Source organism: Dipodomys spectabilis, unplaced genomic scaffold (genome assembly GCF_019054845.1).
Source record: "Dipodomys spectabilis isolate Male_0828 unplaced genomic scaffold, ASM1905484v1 ptg000137l, whole genome shotgun sequence".
Lineage (NCBI taxonomy): Eukaryota > Metazoa > Chordata > Mammalia > Rodentia > Heteromyidae > Dipodomys > Dipodomys spectabilis.
The window spans coordinates 6704285-6720225 of record NW_024870814.1 but is presented as its reverse complement, the minus strand read 5'-3'; the positions used below and the strand labels follow the sequence as shown (position 1 = coordinate 6720225).

Here is a 15941-nt window from a genome sequence, read left to right as displayed (position 1 = left end):
CCTCCACCATCCAAGACCAGAGTGCTACCTCAGTCTGGCTGCCGCACGGATGAGCAGAGTAGCTTACATCCAAAGAGGGGTCTCACCAAAGAGGGGTCTTCCAAAGAGGGGCGTCTTGCCACCTTCAATCTGTTATCACCACGAGCCTCCCTTAATCCTACCCCATACTCTGCCCCAGAGAGCAGCAGAGAACAGAGGAAAGACACTGAGCTTACTGAGTGGTACCTGTCCAATGCCATGCCAGGCTCTAGGAGGAGGCCTACAGTGTGGGCATACCTTTACTTCTCCCATCACAAACTTCTGTTTATTTGATGCCATTGACTTTGTGACCCTCAAAGAAAATGCCAACCCTTTCTGATACAGAATCTTGTTCAAGACTTTCAGCAAGGTACCAGAGGCCTTGGGTATAGGCTGGTGGGGCCCCAAGCTGGCAGCAGTAGCTTTGTAAGAGGCAGAGAAACCCTGGCTAACACTATCTAGCCATATAGCACCCTTTTATACTTACTTCAGTAGGTTTCTATTCATTCTGTTCCCCTACCTCACCCCATGGCCTGCAACACACTGGAGGACAGGGACTTGTGTCTTTAAAGCACTGGTATCACCCATCAGTTTTAGTAGTAGCTGCTGCTGCTGCTACTCAATGGCTTCAAGTCACTATAAAAAGGGAGGGGGACCTAGATTGTAGAGTATTGGTTGTCTCCTATTTCCCAGGTCTAGCAAGACCCCCTTTACCCAGATGTGGAAGAATAGTCCTGCACCTCCCCCTGCCCTTCCTCTCTTCAGAAGCTTCCAGGAGTTGCTGCTTTAAAAACAGGAGCTACTGAAATGTGGCCCAGGGCCAGATGCTTAACTGCTTTATCTCTGGCTGCAATAGAGTCCAGACTGCTTTCTTCAGAACCTTCTTGCCTCTTGCCCTGTTTCTTTGCTGGGTGGCCTCTGACAACGAACTATCTGAACAGCATCAGTATCCTGGCTTTCTGAAGCCCAGAAAGGGGGAACTCACTGGTCACAGCTGGGGCTGAGATGGGCAGGCAATGTGTCTGGAAAGTCAGGGAGTTCATTGTCAGTCCCGTTCTTAGCACAGCCCAGAGGTACAGGGGAGCTCCAGGGATCGGCCAGCGATTGCAGGTGATCCTGGGCGCAACATCTCAGAGGCTTTCCTGAAAAAGGATCACTCAGCTTCTCCGGAGCAATTCCAGAATGAGAGAACTCAAACTGCCATCAGCCATGTTGCCAGGACCAGCAAAGAGGCAGGAGCAGACATCTGCCCACAGACCCAGCTGCCTAACCTCTGTTCCAGCCTCCTATCCTCAGAGTTATGCTTTCAACATGAGGCCTTGCACCCCAGTCAAAATGCAGCTGAGCTGTCAGGAGGGAGCTGTGGTTTGAATGTGACTCCAGTGCGTATGTTGGAAATGTATTCTCCAAAGGTATAGGTAAATGGATTTGGAGATGAAGCCTTCGGGAGATAATCAGGATGAGATGAGGTCCTCAGGGTGGGGTCCTCAGCAGTGGCTTTGTAATACGTAGAGAGGCCCTGCCTAATGCTTTTAGCCAGGCTGTGTGACACCCTTCCACTAGGCCTTGAAGTAGCAAAAAGGCACTCATCAGATACCAGTGGTGCACTCTTGGGACTTCCCAACCCAGAGCCACAAGCTAAATAAACTTCTGTTCTTTATAAATTACCCAGCCGTGATGTTTAGTGAAGCAAAAATACCAAATAGACTAAGACAGAGTGTAATAGTGAAGCTACTGCCTGCCATTCACCTCAGGAGTTTGGCAACCCCAGCAGACCTGTGGAAGGCCTACCAACACCACAAGGGCTCAGACTAGGTAGAAAGGGCTTGGGGAGTGAGCAGGCCTGAGGTGGTCAGCTTGTTTGCTAGGGAAGAACAGGAAACAACAACAACAACAAAAACAGCTCTAAGCTTCTAGGAGGACAGTGACCTAAAATCAAGTGGAAAGTCCCACAGAGAAACTCCTTGATTCAAAATGTGACTCAGACCTCCAGTGGAACCCAAGCACCCTGTCCTAGGCTCTTCCCAAAGGTACTGCCAACAGCAAGCTCAGGGTAATGACATAGAGACTCTGTGCTACTCCAGAAACAGAAAGGGTAGAGCAGACCCCTGGATGGAAGGTTCTAAGTGTTACCTCTCCCACCTCCTCATGCCCCAGAGCAAGGTTCTAGATAATCAGTCCAGCCCTCCTGCCCTGCTAGGCCCCACAAATCCATGAATTCCTAAGGGTACCTAATGGTGAGGGCTTGTGAGAAAAGCAAGGACTTTTCCTCCTTGTGTGGGTATTCAGTTGTCACTGAGGGGCAGGGTCTATTCAGTGAACTACTTTGGACTTATACTACTTACACCAGGCCTTGCATGAAGAGGGTGCTTGTCAGCTGTCACAGAGGGCTGGAGAGAGGTAGAGATGCTGAGGAGAGCTTTAAGGCATCCCCCTCCCCATCTCTTGTTTGGAGACTCATGTAGTGGTCACGTAAGGGGTGGACATCTGGTAAGGAAGTGGAGGTGAGGATTCTGGGGCCCCGCAGCTGCCATAAGCTCCCAGGCCTTCTCTAGACCTTGCCTGAGCCACAGCCTGTGACCATGACAAGGCTGAGTCCTACAGTCAGAGTCGGACTTCAATCACCTCTTCCCGTCAATACAAAACCAGAGTGGCCCACTGCTACACCTTCACAGTCCTGACCAGAGAAGTCAACAAATACTGGCTGCTTAAACAGAATTTTAGTAGACAAAAGTGTGGCCTTGGAGGCCCAGGCTAAGAGGCTAGGAAGGCTGCTGTTCCTGTGCCAGGAAACATCTAAAGATGTGCTTCCTGCTCAGGTCATCAGAAGCCCCCCAGTCAAAAAAGTTATGAACAGAGGCTGGGAAGGTGGCTCAGTGGTAGAGCGCCTGCCTTGCATGCATGAGGCCCTGGGTTTGATTCCTCAGCACCACGTAAGCAGAAAAAGCCGGAAGTGGCTCTGTGATACAGCGCTAGCCTTGAGCTGAAGAGCTGAGGGACAGTGCCCAGGCGCATAGTTATGAACATCTTTCTTGGGACTCCAGCCCCCTTCCCACCCCAGCCTCAAGGGTCAATCAAGACATCACCCATAGCAAAAAGTCCACCCAGAGACTCCAGCCGTCCCTACTGGGCTTCACTATGGTGCCACACGGCCCAACCAAGAGCGAAAGGAAAGAAGGAAGTGAGGGCCAGACATTCAAGGGAATAGAGGATGATTATCAGAAACTAAAAGCTAAGGTGCCCAGATTTTTGTGGGGGAGGGGTCCCCAAGAATAAAAAAGAATGCCAGGGAACCCAAGGGCTCCAAAGGACACCAGGATCCTGTGATGAAAAGAAATCTGAAACCAATGGTCCAAAGTTTGGAAGGCCAAAGGATCAAATCTTGATTATCCAGCTGAAACTCCTGAAACGGTGTGGAGGCTGAGAAGGACTGAATTACAAAGACAGGTCCCCAAGGGGAGAATCGAGGTCAGCAGAGGTCTCTGGAGATTTCAGAGAAAATGTGTCACTCTGAAGGTCATTATGAAATTCATTATAGCAAAAACAAATGGCCCTTACTTCCTACAACTGGAAGGCTGAGGGAAGCACATCGGAAAGACCTAGGGCTTGGTCCAGCCCCTGGCCCTAATTCAGGCCTGGTTAGGTAGAGAGAGAGGTGAAGAAGGGGAAAAAGAGAGAGGATGAGAGGAAAAGAGACATATTTCCCCCTTGAACTTCCACCTAGACTCCCAACACCCCACTCCAAGGCAGCTTCCTCAGTTAAGTAGACCCTGTAGGGTGAGCTTTATATTCAGGATAGAAACGAGGGACTCATGATCTTGAGCACAGAACAGCAGTGGGAAGCAGCTCCCTTCCTGTGATACATGTGTCCCACGTCTCATGAGGACTTGTTCCTGCCATGTCTCTTTACCAATCAGGATGGAATCACTGGACATTAGGAAATGGATTAATCCAGTAGGTGACAGTCAGGATTCAAACCCAGAGGTGTTTGCTAATTTTAATCACAATCTCAGTCTCCCATCTGTCCCTAAGGTTGCTTAGATTTGAGGTAATTTGGGGGGGGGGAGGCAAAACTTCAGCTTTACTTGGCAGCTTTAACCTGCTCATCTTCCCTTTCCTCTCAGGCCTACCTCCTCCTAGCCAGGACACTGTCTACTCCAATCAAGGGAACAGCAGAAGACAGTGCTGCCTTTCGGGGGTGAAAAGGAGGGGCAGGGTGGGAGGAGGGGAAAGGCAGGGCCAGGGGTCAGGCTGGAGAACACTGCGCCTGCCCATGCTGCCATCCGCACCACCTCCAGGGGAGTACGATGCTGAATGCCAGGGGAGTTCACTGAGAGTTTACAAACCTCCTTTGTCACAGAGCCCGGCATGGAGCCATCAATCACGCCTTCATTTACCCATGTCACTCTTAAGAGGAAAGCAGGGGCCCCAAAGCAGCCAGTGGCGCTTCCTCTCTTACCCACTTGATGAGGATTTCTCCTAATTGGTCCATGTTAAATCACTCCCAGAAATGCAACAGGCTAGTGGTGAGGAGGAGCCAGGAAGTCCACAGAAACCCTCCAGGCTAGGGGCCTAGAAGCCTTTGGGAAAACCTGGGGAATCCACAGAGGGCCCTGGCTGAAAGGGGCCTGGGGGCAGGGGCAAGCCAGGAAGGAAAGAGATGGCCAAAAGACTACATGATGCCAGAGCCACCCCACTATCTGGATGCCCTCCTGTTCACAGAGCCCCTGGGCATCTCCTCACAGATATAGACTGGGTTCTACTGCTTTTCTCCCTCCAGTTGACATGGGAACAGAGATCCAGACAACTACAATAATCTTTGCTCAGCACTGACCCCTGACTGGAAATGTTCAAAGCAATGGCCATCTGGAAAACCGTGGATGTGCTTCACCCCTTTCTCCCTGCACAGATTTCCCAATACAACTTTGTATAGGTATTCCCCTCTGCCTCTGAAGCTTTTCTGTTTTGTCTGCCTAGTGGCCTCCTAGTTATCCTATGGGATCTGGTCTTCCCCTAATTTGAGGACAAGCCATAGCACCTTCTAACCATCCTGTTAGCTGTAGGGGGACCATGACAAGATATACGTCCTCATTATACCCCTGTCCAGCTTGCTCAATAAATCTCGCTAGAATAAATAACTGAATATCATTTATTGTAATATCCACCCTTGGATACAGGCCAGGTCACATTCCCAAAACCTGCAGAAGGCTTCTACAAGGTGGTCACCTGCTCTGACGAATCATGTCCCACGTGAGTCCAATACCAGAGCACATAAGGCCAGCAAGGGCTTGGGATAAACTTTCCTCATTTCAGTGATGCACCAATTCACACTCAGCAGCCTTAGATGAATGTGCAAGGCCACCAGAAGTGCCATTACCAGAGACAATGGGTATCACCGTGATCACTGGGATGCATGGAGTCCTGAAACGGAGGTGACTCCAAGATTATTCTAAGAGGCTATCTCTGGCACTTCAGGAGTCTTGGGCACATGTGGGGTGCTTCCAGACAGGCTGTCTCCCCTGTCCTCCCTGGAGACTGCTGCCCCAGTACTGGTACATACCTTGCGTTTCTTGGCACGTCCCTCAGCCTGCAGGGTACGGGTGCAGCGCTGCACACACTCCGAGAAGCTGAGGTTGCTGTGGTCAGCACTGTAGTCGAGGTCAGCCAGTCGTGCCAGAGATAGGATGTAGTTACAGGCAATCCGCAGGATGGCCAGTTTGGACAGCTTCTGCCCATATGAGTAGCATGGCACCTGGGGAAGGCAAGAAGGAGGCATCAACAGGGAATGCCCATAACCTCTGTGCTGAGTATGTGCCCCACACCCACCTAGGCTGGGCAGGGGTCATGGAGATGGCCTAAGGCATATCTGGGCCCTCTACCTGATTGGACAACCTGCTGCTTGCACCCACATCTCAAGTCATCCACTCATACTCAGGAATCTATCTATATTCCCATTCTGCAGGGAAAGACACGAGTGTGTGTGTGTGTGTGTGTGTGTGTGTGTGTGTGTGTGTGTGTGTGTGTGTACAGATGCACCAGTATTATGGCTTTAACTCTGGGCCTGGGCACTGGTCCTTAACTCAAGGATACCTTGCTCAAGGCTAGCACTCTACCATTTGAGTCAAAGTTCCACTGCTGGCTTTGTGGTTATTAATTGGAGATAAGAATCTCATAGACTTTCCTACCTGGGCTCGTTTTGAACCTCAATCCTCAGATCTCAGCATTCTGAGTAGCTAGGACAACAGGCATCAGCCACCAATGCCCAGCTCAAAGCTTCTAATTTCTCAACCATGGCACACCATGGCAGCATGTACTGCATGAATGAAAAGCTAGAGAGCCACTGCACACTTGAATGGAGTGAGATGTTACAACATGGAAGTAACTCTTCAAAATCTAGCTGGCCAGTGCTAAGCAATAGACATGAGGGTCCTAGGATGCACTCTTCAGCCAAATAGCAAAAATGCTCCTACCAACAACCAACGCTCCAGTGCCCCCCCACCCACCCATGGCTCTTAGGATCTACGCATAGCATCCATTATCACTGACTCCTCTGTACCCATTCTACAGTGGGGCCCACACAGTGCACACACATAAGAATTTGTGGAGCATTCCATATGCCAGACACTCTTTGAGGCTAGTGGTGTCCAATCAGAGATAATCTTGTCCCTGAAGAGACGCAGGCAATGTCTGGAACATTCTTATCACCACAGGGGAACCACAGGACCTGGATGTCTGGGGATGTAGCTAAGTATCCTGTATCATACAGGATCAAACAGTGCCCCACAACAAAGAATTCCTTGGACCAAACTCTCAATAGTGTCCAGGAATTTTTTTTGTCTCTATTCCAAGCCATGGAGTTAAGCATGAACAAAATAGTCACTCAGAAGCCAGGCACTGGTGGCTCACATCTGTAATCCTAGCTACTCAGGAGGCTGAGATCTAAGGATCACATTTCAAAGCCAGCCTGGGCAGGAAAGGCTGTGAGACTCATCGCCAATAAACCACTAGAAAACTGGAAATGGTGCTGTAGCTCCAAGTGGTAGATTGTTAGCCTTGAGCCAAAGAGCTCAGGGACAGCGCCCAAGCCCAGAGTTCAAGCCCCATGACAGACTAAATAAATAAATAATAAAAATAAAAAAATAGTCACCTCAGGCTGGGACCCTACATCTTATTCACTTTAACCTATGATTTGCTAGAAACTTCCCCGACCTTTCCACAGCCACCCCACACCTAGGAGGTGGTCTACCCTTAATGGTTCTCTAATGACACCCATCTGTCTTTAAGTCCCCATCAGCAGTCAATGACCCCACGTGCCAGGGAGACGATCCGTGCACAAACCTGGCCAGGTCCTGCCCACAGTAGGCCCTGGAAGGGCTGACTGAGAGAGGCACTGAGTGGGCAAGTGAATGATCTCCCCCTACATTCAGCAGGGCTATCTACAATGTGAAGAATGGGGCTTAAAAATCTTTTATCTCTCTGAGGTGCCAAAGTCAATCTTTCTGTTATCCGGTTCAATTCCTAGCTCTAGCTCCACTTCGCTGTAAGGCATCCACTTCGCCAGCGGCATACACTTCTGAACCTTGGTTTCTCCATCACATTGCCAACAGGACTGTCTTCAAGAGGTAGCAAGGATTCAGTGAGATGACATTGGCCTTACAAAAAGATTATGGTGGGTATCACAGATGGACAGGGTGAGAAACAGGAAGTGTGGAGCCTGCCTATCCCCTGACCCCCAAGGCCCCCCTCGAGACTAGGAAACCCAGGGAGGGGGAGGAAGGCAGTAGAGAGAAATCAAACTCCGCTGCAGCCCCCATCTCCAACCCCACCCTGCCCACAGCTCCAAAGCCATCCAAGAAAAGCTGGCAGAACAATGCGCTTTGCTTGTTCCCAGCCAGAGTCCAGAAAATCCTGCTTTATCATCAGCTTGAACAAATAAACAAGATCTGGCAGTCCTGGGGCAGAGAAGGGGGCTCCGGGGCCAGCTCAGCACCTCTGCCTGCTCTTCAGCACGGGGCATGCTGCCTGACTGCAGGGAAAGGGAGTTCTAGGGACTGGGCACATGCAGCTCTGTGACACAACCCTGTTGTCACCCAGAAGCCACTGGGAGTTTCCCTTAGTCAGCTCGGTGCACCTGGGCCCCAGAACAGCTGGGCTTCCAGGAAGAAAGGGAAGGGGGAGGTGCAGAGGAGGGGTGTGTGTGTGTGTGTGCCATGACTCAAGGTCATTGCCAAACTACAGAGCAACAGGTGAGACCAAGGCTGACCCAGGCCCCAGGCAGGTTTCTGGGCCAGTTTTGTAGCAGATGTATTGCTTTTTGTCCCACTGCTTCTGTTACGCTTCAGCTCGAACCAAAATATGTCTGCATGGTGGCAGCTACCTACAGGTAGCATTGTCTCACTTGAAACCTGTCCCCAAATAATGAATGCCCCCATCTGCACATGAGGGAACAAACAGATGAGCCCTGACCACTCAGCTGAGCCCTGAAGAGTCATCTGACTGGCACCCAAGGAAGGCACATGCCACAGGGCACAGCATTTCCTAGAACCAAAGGTTCAAAATAGGCTCTTTGGGGGTGGCCCCTCCCTTCTCCCAGACCCAGAGTTGAGCTCTAAACTCACTTGGCCCCTTCCAAATCCTCCTTGTGGCTATGCCACAGGATGCAGGGTCACCATTCCCCTAACTCTTTGCCACTTCTAAGAGCCCAGCTTGGAAGCACCTGCCTTGGCTGTCATTGCAAAGTAAGACTCCAGGACAGGTTCTGGTCCTGGAAAGGGTTGGTCCAAATTCCAGGCACTGATCAGCCATGTTGGTTTGGGGTAAATGCCTTCACCTCTCGGAGCCTGCTTGCTCCTCTGCATGTCCTATAGCCCTCACCAGGCTGCAGAGACTTCATCAAGCGGCCATGTTTGAGCCTGTGCAGCACAGATAGTCCATGACTGTGGGGTCCAGGCCATCTTTCATGTAAGCTGGGTGAGAGTGGTATTTCAAAGACACCATCCATACTTGTCTTTTTAGCAGCCCAGTGGGGTGGAATGATCTCTTCTACTTGACCCCCAGGAGAATGGGTTCTCAACTCATTGCTTAGCGGGCGCTTTCCAAGTGGCCAGAAGGAACTGCTGGGACATTTTCACATGCTGAAGGTGAAGCCGTGGGCAGCTGGGGATGGAGAGTTCTGAGAGTTCAGATTTGTGTCTTACGTTTTTAAGCACCCACTGAAAGGCCCACAGCCCATCCACCTACCTGGTGCCTAAGAGGAGCCCACCGCTGTCACTAGCTAGCTCTGTTAAGGCACAAACACCAAAGGAGGCAGGCCCACGGGGCCTGCTCCTGGTCCTCAGATTGCCTGCCTTGTAGGAAAGTAAAATACCTGCCTTCATGTTCAGCCCTTGAGGATTTTTAAAATTCAGAGGAGCAGATCTGGGCATTTTCACAAAGTCCTATGTGCCTCCAAAACATTTCGGATCCTCCCTGAGCTCCAGCAAGCAGGAAGAACATTGGCCTGGCAGCCTCCAGGGCCTGGCTGTCTGCCTAGCTACACTTGTGACCTTAGGCAGAATCACTACCTCACAGGACCTCTATTTCCTCATCTATAAAATGAATTACAAGGTAGCTGCTGTCCAAAATGGGACTTCAGCGGGCAAATGTGGGAAAGCACCATCCAGAAACAAAGTCATGTAGGAAAAGCCTTGAACCCTCGGCCCTCAGGATTCTGTCACTCCCATGCCAGCCCTTCAGAGTTAGCCCACGATGTCTTTCCTCCTGGAAGCTTACCAAGATTCCTCAACTCACCGAGCCCTGTGTCTGCTGCACACCACTGAGCACTGGCTATTCTCTGAGAATCCTGTGAGTGTCCATGAGTACAGGGTTCCTGGGATGAAATCACCCTACCCAGAACTGCTCAAGGCCCTGGTCAAGGTCTATGTAAGTAGTTCCTCTAAAATTCCAACCTCAGGGCTGGGAATGTTGCTTAGTGGTAGAGTGCTTGCCTAGCATGCATGAAGCCTTGGGTTCGATTCCTTAGTACCACATAAACTGAAAAATCCAGAAGTTTTGTTGTGGCTCAAGTGGTAGAGTGTGAGCCTTAAGCAAAAGAAGCTCAGAGACAGTGCCCAGACCCTAAGTTCGAGCCTCAGGACTGGCAAAAAAAAAAAAAAAAATCCAACCTCCTACATGGCTGTGAAATCATAGACAGAGAAAACAACCTGGATCTTTAAGAGCTAGGACCCCAGGACCATTCCTGGTCATGCAGTGACCTTGAGTCAGTCAGTCAGACAGTCCTTGACTGTTAAATGGGCAGTCTGCTCTACAGAATGGCAACAGGCCCAGCAAAGGTACCCATACAATGGAGTCCAACAAGCAGCCTCCCTGGAGACCGTGAATATATGGACAAAGAGAGCCCTCTGTCAACCTTACCTCCCGTGAGTGGACCACAATGCAAGAAGTCTGCCTCCTATTACCTGAGGGGGTGCACAACACTATGTGGGTACCCCAGGTTATTTCACCCCATGGGATTTGAGAATAAAGGTAACGAGTACTGGGCTGGGGCCTCCATTCCCATGCTCCCCTCAGGATCACCCTGAGTTCAACCAGAAAGGACTCCTTGGGAGACTCTAGGAGCAGCCTAGACCCCATTTGTTTGGTGTCTCTTTGTGGGAGAGGCAGCTGCTGAGGGTCCCCCCACATTGCTCCCCATCCCCATCAACACTGAGGGGTATGGAAGGAGAAAGGAAATCCACCCTCAGACCAGATGCCCCAAGGTCCTGTGAGGAGGCTGCAGCCCAGGACTCAGGCCCTCCCCTCCTCCACCTAGCCAGGCCAGCCTTTCCCTTGGACCCCTCCCACCTGGCAGGGAGCAGCCTGTACATGGCCAGGCCCAGCTGTGCACACATGGCCTTCACATGAGGCTCGGAGACTTGGGTGCAGCTGGGCTGATGGCATGTGCTGAGGCCTGACCAGCTGCCCTGCACCCCCCACCCCAGACCAGAGGGCCCTCTCCCACACCTGTACCTCAGCCACACGGTGGTCCTCCCTGAATCTTCCAGGCTGGGAAGATAGCGTTCCACAGCCCAGAGCACTGGTTTCCCTGGCTTGTGTGGACAGCTCCAGGGCCAAGAGAGGCTGAGCACTAGAGGGGCTCACTAGCTCTGATTTGGTCCAGGCTTCACAGTGACCGTGGCACACAGATCTGCCTGAGACTGGCCAGTGCCACAGAGGCACAGCTACACGAGAATCTGGAAAATGACATGCCAAAGCCTTGCGAGGCATGAACCGGTGAAACTATCTGCAGGGAGAACAAGACTACACAAGCTTGGTCAACGCGTAGGGTTTTCTGGACCCTGGTGTCAATATGTGTGAAATGGGGAGGGAGCAATAGCAGCCCCAGTTTCACTGAGTGAACTAGTTAGTACTCAAAATGTGCTAAGCATAGTGCCTGATAAACAGCATTTTCCCATGATGGTTATAAAATGATTAAGGAATGTTTACTGTTATACCTGTCAAGAGCTCCGACCATATAAATACTTGAAAGGGGCGATAACAGATCCAGATGCATTTTACTCATGAACTGACATGTTGAATTAAAGCTCCTTTGCATAACTACTTAAATTTATATTCACACTCAAGGAAAATTTTTTTAAAACAATGTTTATTCCCTACTGTTATCCTGATTTCATTTGCTCTTTGCCGAAAAGGTGTGCCTGTGATACTGTTAGTCCCATTCTAACTCATTCAGCAACTGAGGCCCAGAGAGGAAAGTGACCTCTCTGTAGCCACACAGAAACCATGCCATGAACTGGATGTATTTGGTGGTTCTTGCCACTAGTCCTAGCTACGCAGGAGGTGAAGGTAGGAGGATCTGTATGAAGCTAGCTCCCACGAAGTTAGAGTAGCAAGAGATACTCAAATCCCAGCCTTTGGATTCCCAGGCTGGTGCTCTTCTCACCACACTAGGAAGCTGTTCAGAAAAACAAATCACCAGATCTGACAAGATTAGAGCTACAATCCCAAGCCAACTTAGGGACCACATCTACTAAGGCCCCATCTCGGGCAGCGCCTCCCACCTCTCTCCTTTCTAGGGGGTCTGAGCCAGGGCCTCTGCCCATATGGATTGGGGCAGGGTGGTGGGTGCATTTCCTAAGTGAGAGAATGAGGCCCAGAGCTCATCTGGACACAGGCCTTTGTCCACTAGATGGGGGTAGGGACTGTGGGTCTGTAACATACTATGTGGCCTGGAGCTCCGTGACAAGAAGTACCCTGGCGATGTTGCTGTGCTTCTCAGACAAAAGGTAGGTCTCCACTGCAAACTAGTAGCTTTTTTGGGGGGGGGGGGGGGAGCGGGGAGGAAAGGGACAGAATTGTTGGAGCAAGGCAGAAAGGAGCAGGGGCAGGCACATCATCACATGTAATGACCATATGCACACAGATGTACGTGCGAGATGAACCCTCTTCTGAGAGAGAGAGCTTGGGGTTGCTTGCTCCCTAGACACACCAAACTTGAGTCTTTTATATAGAACTTCCCCATGGAAGGGTGGAAATGAAAGACCAGGATTAACAATCCCATCTCAGAGAGTGGCCCAGGGCACCACCCAGCCCCTGATTGTTAACAAGCGCAAGGGTTGGGGAGGAAGGATGCTGATACAGATGGCATGTGGGAAGCACGTGGCCAGGCAGGCATTCCAAAAATCATTGCCACCTTCTCCTAACCCACTTGGGCATGTCTTCCTTCTCCAGGCCCCAATTTTCCATTCCATAACATGGGTAAATCCAATCCTGACCGCGACGTCGTTGAAATCAAACAGGGTGGAATCTCTTATGGAAAGATATAAAAGCTATGGAGCAAATGAGATGCGGCACCAATAGTCACTCACACAGAGAACTGACAGAGGCAGCTGAAGGCTCAGAAAGGATGCTGAGCTATAGTTTGAGACCCTATTTCTCGCCAGCGGTTTTACTCTAGGCACGTGGCCTCTCTGAGCCAGTGGGAGGCTTTCCTAATTGCAAGGTGAGCAGTGGCCAGGCATCTTCTTGCCTTCTGTCATCTTTCTGTCCTGGGGAATGAACTGTGGGATGCTCTATGAACATCTGCCCCTACCCAGACAGACAGCACAGAGTTTCTAGCCCACGGTGGAATGGACACTGCTAAGCCCACCACTCAAGGTCCCTGACTGCTGGCAGTGGCCCAGCCTGGTCTGTGACAGCTACTTGACCCCTACCTCAATGACCAGACATCTCTCCCAAACTCAAGCTAGGCACTTGGGCTCAAAAGCCACAGGGCTCAATTTCGTGCCCACAGATGGATGAAGGCAGTATCACCCCTCCCCCCCCACACACACACATCCTACCCACATGGGGAGGAAGAAACTATACAATCCAAAAGACCATGTTTTCTGAAACGTGTTGTAGTTGGCTAAAGCCCAGAGAGGTTGAGTAACTTTCCTGGAGACAAACAGCTAATCAGATGCAGAGTAAGCAAAAGAAAATTCATCCATCAAAACTAGTTCTATCCACCACCCATTCTTCCCACGATCTGGAGGGAGGGCCCTCAGCAGCCCCCTTCTAGATCTTCTAAGAAAAAGAGAGAGGTCTGCTCTTAGGACCACTCCAACCTTGTCTAAAGTGGAAGTGGTAAGGGTCCTCCATCCTGGGCAATTCCACTGTGAAGTTTCTTTCCCCTTTGCAGAAGAGGCACTGTCTGGTGAGGTCAGCCTGCCCCCAACTAACCCTGTACTGAAGCTCAGAGGTGGGCTCTGAAGACCTGCAGAAGAGCCCTTCCCAGGGACACACAAGACCCACCTCTGGAGCAGAGGTGCCTGCTTGCCAGGAGAGGAAGGGCAGCGGCGGGCGAGGTCTCCGGGGGAGGTTCCCACGGGCCAGTTCCTGAAGCCGCCCCTAGGGAGGAGCGCGGGCTTGTAGCCCGGTCCTTTAGAACGCCGGGAGAGAGGCGGCGGCGCAAAGTCTAGCAGTGAGCTGGACGTACAGGGGCTCCCTACTAGAATCTGGGGGTCGAAGAGGAGCTAACAACCACCCCCCCCCAGCCGCCACTCCACAGGGTTCTGGGCCTCAAGACCACTCCCTTAGGCGCCGAGCCCCCTATCCATGCCGATGCCCAGAGCTCCCCTCCCTGCTCTCTAAGCGCGCGCGCCCGAGCGACCCATGCGGGCTCAAGTCAGACGCGAAGACAAATCTGGCCAGGCCAGCGATCTCCAGTAATCGCCCCACTTTTCAAACTTCAAGATCCACGCCAACGCCCATCGCCCAAGCCCGCGAGGGTCTCGGGACGGTGCGGGGGGGGGGGGGGAGCCCGCTGGCCTGTGCGCACGGACCCCTCGCCCGCCGCGCTCCGGCGCCCCTCCCCGCGCCCCGCGCGAGCGCGCGGCGGAGCGTGGGTACCTGCTTCCTGAGCGCCTCGAAGGCGGCACTGATGGTGTGCACCCGCGTCCGCTCCCTGGCGTTCGCCAGGAGCCTCCGGGTCTGCTGCAGGGCTTTGATCTCCGAGGAGGCGGCGGTCGCTTCGCCCGGCCGTTTCCTAGGCGACGCAGAAGAATCCGGGTGGTTATTGTAAATGACGTGTGAAATTGGGGAGTAGGAACTTTCCCCCGGGCGCGTGGGGGGCGCGGGGCGCACGGAGGATTCCAGGGATGCCGGGGGTGCGGGAGGCGCGGACTGCACGGGGCGCGCGGGTGGTGCGCAGAGCAAGATGCGGGGACGCGGGCCGGGATCGCGGAAAGGCTGAGCCTCGGGACCTCCGGGTGCCGAGCCCTGCGGCGCTGGAGGCGGCGGCGGCGTGGGGAGTCCGGGTCCCACGGTGCCCAGGGCAAAACCGTGCTTCCGTGCGTCCGAGACCTCGGGCACTCGGGCGCCCCGGCGCTCCCCGGGCGTATCCGCGCCCCGACCGGGAAGAGCGGCTGGCGCCACAGGGGCTGGGAGCGAGGCGAGGATCGGGACCGGCTGCAGCCGTGGAGTCCGATCCCGCAGCCCGTCGGTGGCGGTGGCGCCGGGCTCGGGGGTTTCCAAGTCCAATCGGAAAGTTTTATAGCCGTTCGCGCGCCGCGCCGGCTCCTTGCCTTTTCGCTTGAGTTTTTTGAGGCCGTTCAGCTCTTTCACGCACACGGTCTTCCACGGCCCGTCCTCGAGCACGGGGATGTGCTTCATGGCGCGGGCCGCGCGCGCGACGCCGGGGCGTGAGGCTGCTGCCCGGGACGCGCGCCCGCGGCGCTCGCTCTGCACGCCGCGCGCCGGCTCTGCCCGGGCGGCCACCGCGCGCCGCGCCGCCGCGCCGCCGCCCCCCCCCCGCCTCCCCCCTCCCTCCTCCCTCCCCCCCCCCCCCCCCCCGCCCTCGCCCCGAGCAGCTGCGCCGCCGGCTCCACGAAGCCGCCGGCTTGTCCGTTCCCGGAGCGCTCAGAGTGTCATCTGAAGTCGCTGCAGACTTGCCAACATTTCTGCAGAACGCCCGCTGCGCTCCATCTGTGTTTGTTTAGCCTCAGTTTACACAGAAGCCCAGTTCGCCAGATCAGTCAGCGCCGCCGCCCCGAAGCCCCGGCAGCTCCCGCCGCCGCCGCCGCCGCCGCCTCGCCAGCCCCGGCTGCCCGGGCCACGAGCGCCTTTAAAGAAACAGGAAGCATTTTTTAAAACAGCTGGGCTGCGGGGCCGCCTCCTTTGTCCGCGTGCTCTCGGCCTCCCCCCCCCACCTACCCCTCCCCGCACTCCTGCCTCCGCCCGCCCGCCCTCCCCGCCCCCTGCCCACGTCGGGGGCGCGCCTCCTTTCCTCGCGGCCCAATTGTCCCGAGCACGTGGCTGATGCGGTCCCCACCTTCACCACCCCGTCACGCTGGCCTCTCCCCACCCAGCTTCTTGGCGCCTACCTCCCACCCAAACGTGCAAACGAGGGAGAAGTTGGGGAGGGCGGGGGGAGGCAGGAGGGTCCG

The 15941-nt window shown here is 53.5% G+C and overlaps 1 protein-coding gene across 1 annotated transcript in view; it reads right to left on the bottom strand.

Moving 5' to 3' along the window:
• Positions 1-15211, bottom strand: part of Atoh8 (atonal bHLH transcription factor 8) — a 29589-nt gene extending 14378 nt beyond the window's left edge. Inside the window, exons 1-2 of the mRNA XM_042690437.1 lie at positions 14407-15211; positions 5579-5770 (exon numbers count right to left, since the gene is read on the bottom strand). Coding sequence (XP_042546371.1) covers positions 5579-5770; positions 14407-15168 — 954 coding nt within the window. The 5' untranslated portion in view covers positions 15169-15211. The remainder of the gene's footprint in view (positions 1-5578; positions 5771-14406) is intronic.
• Between the last annotated feature and the right edge of the window lie 730 nt (positions 15212-15941).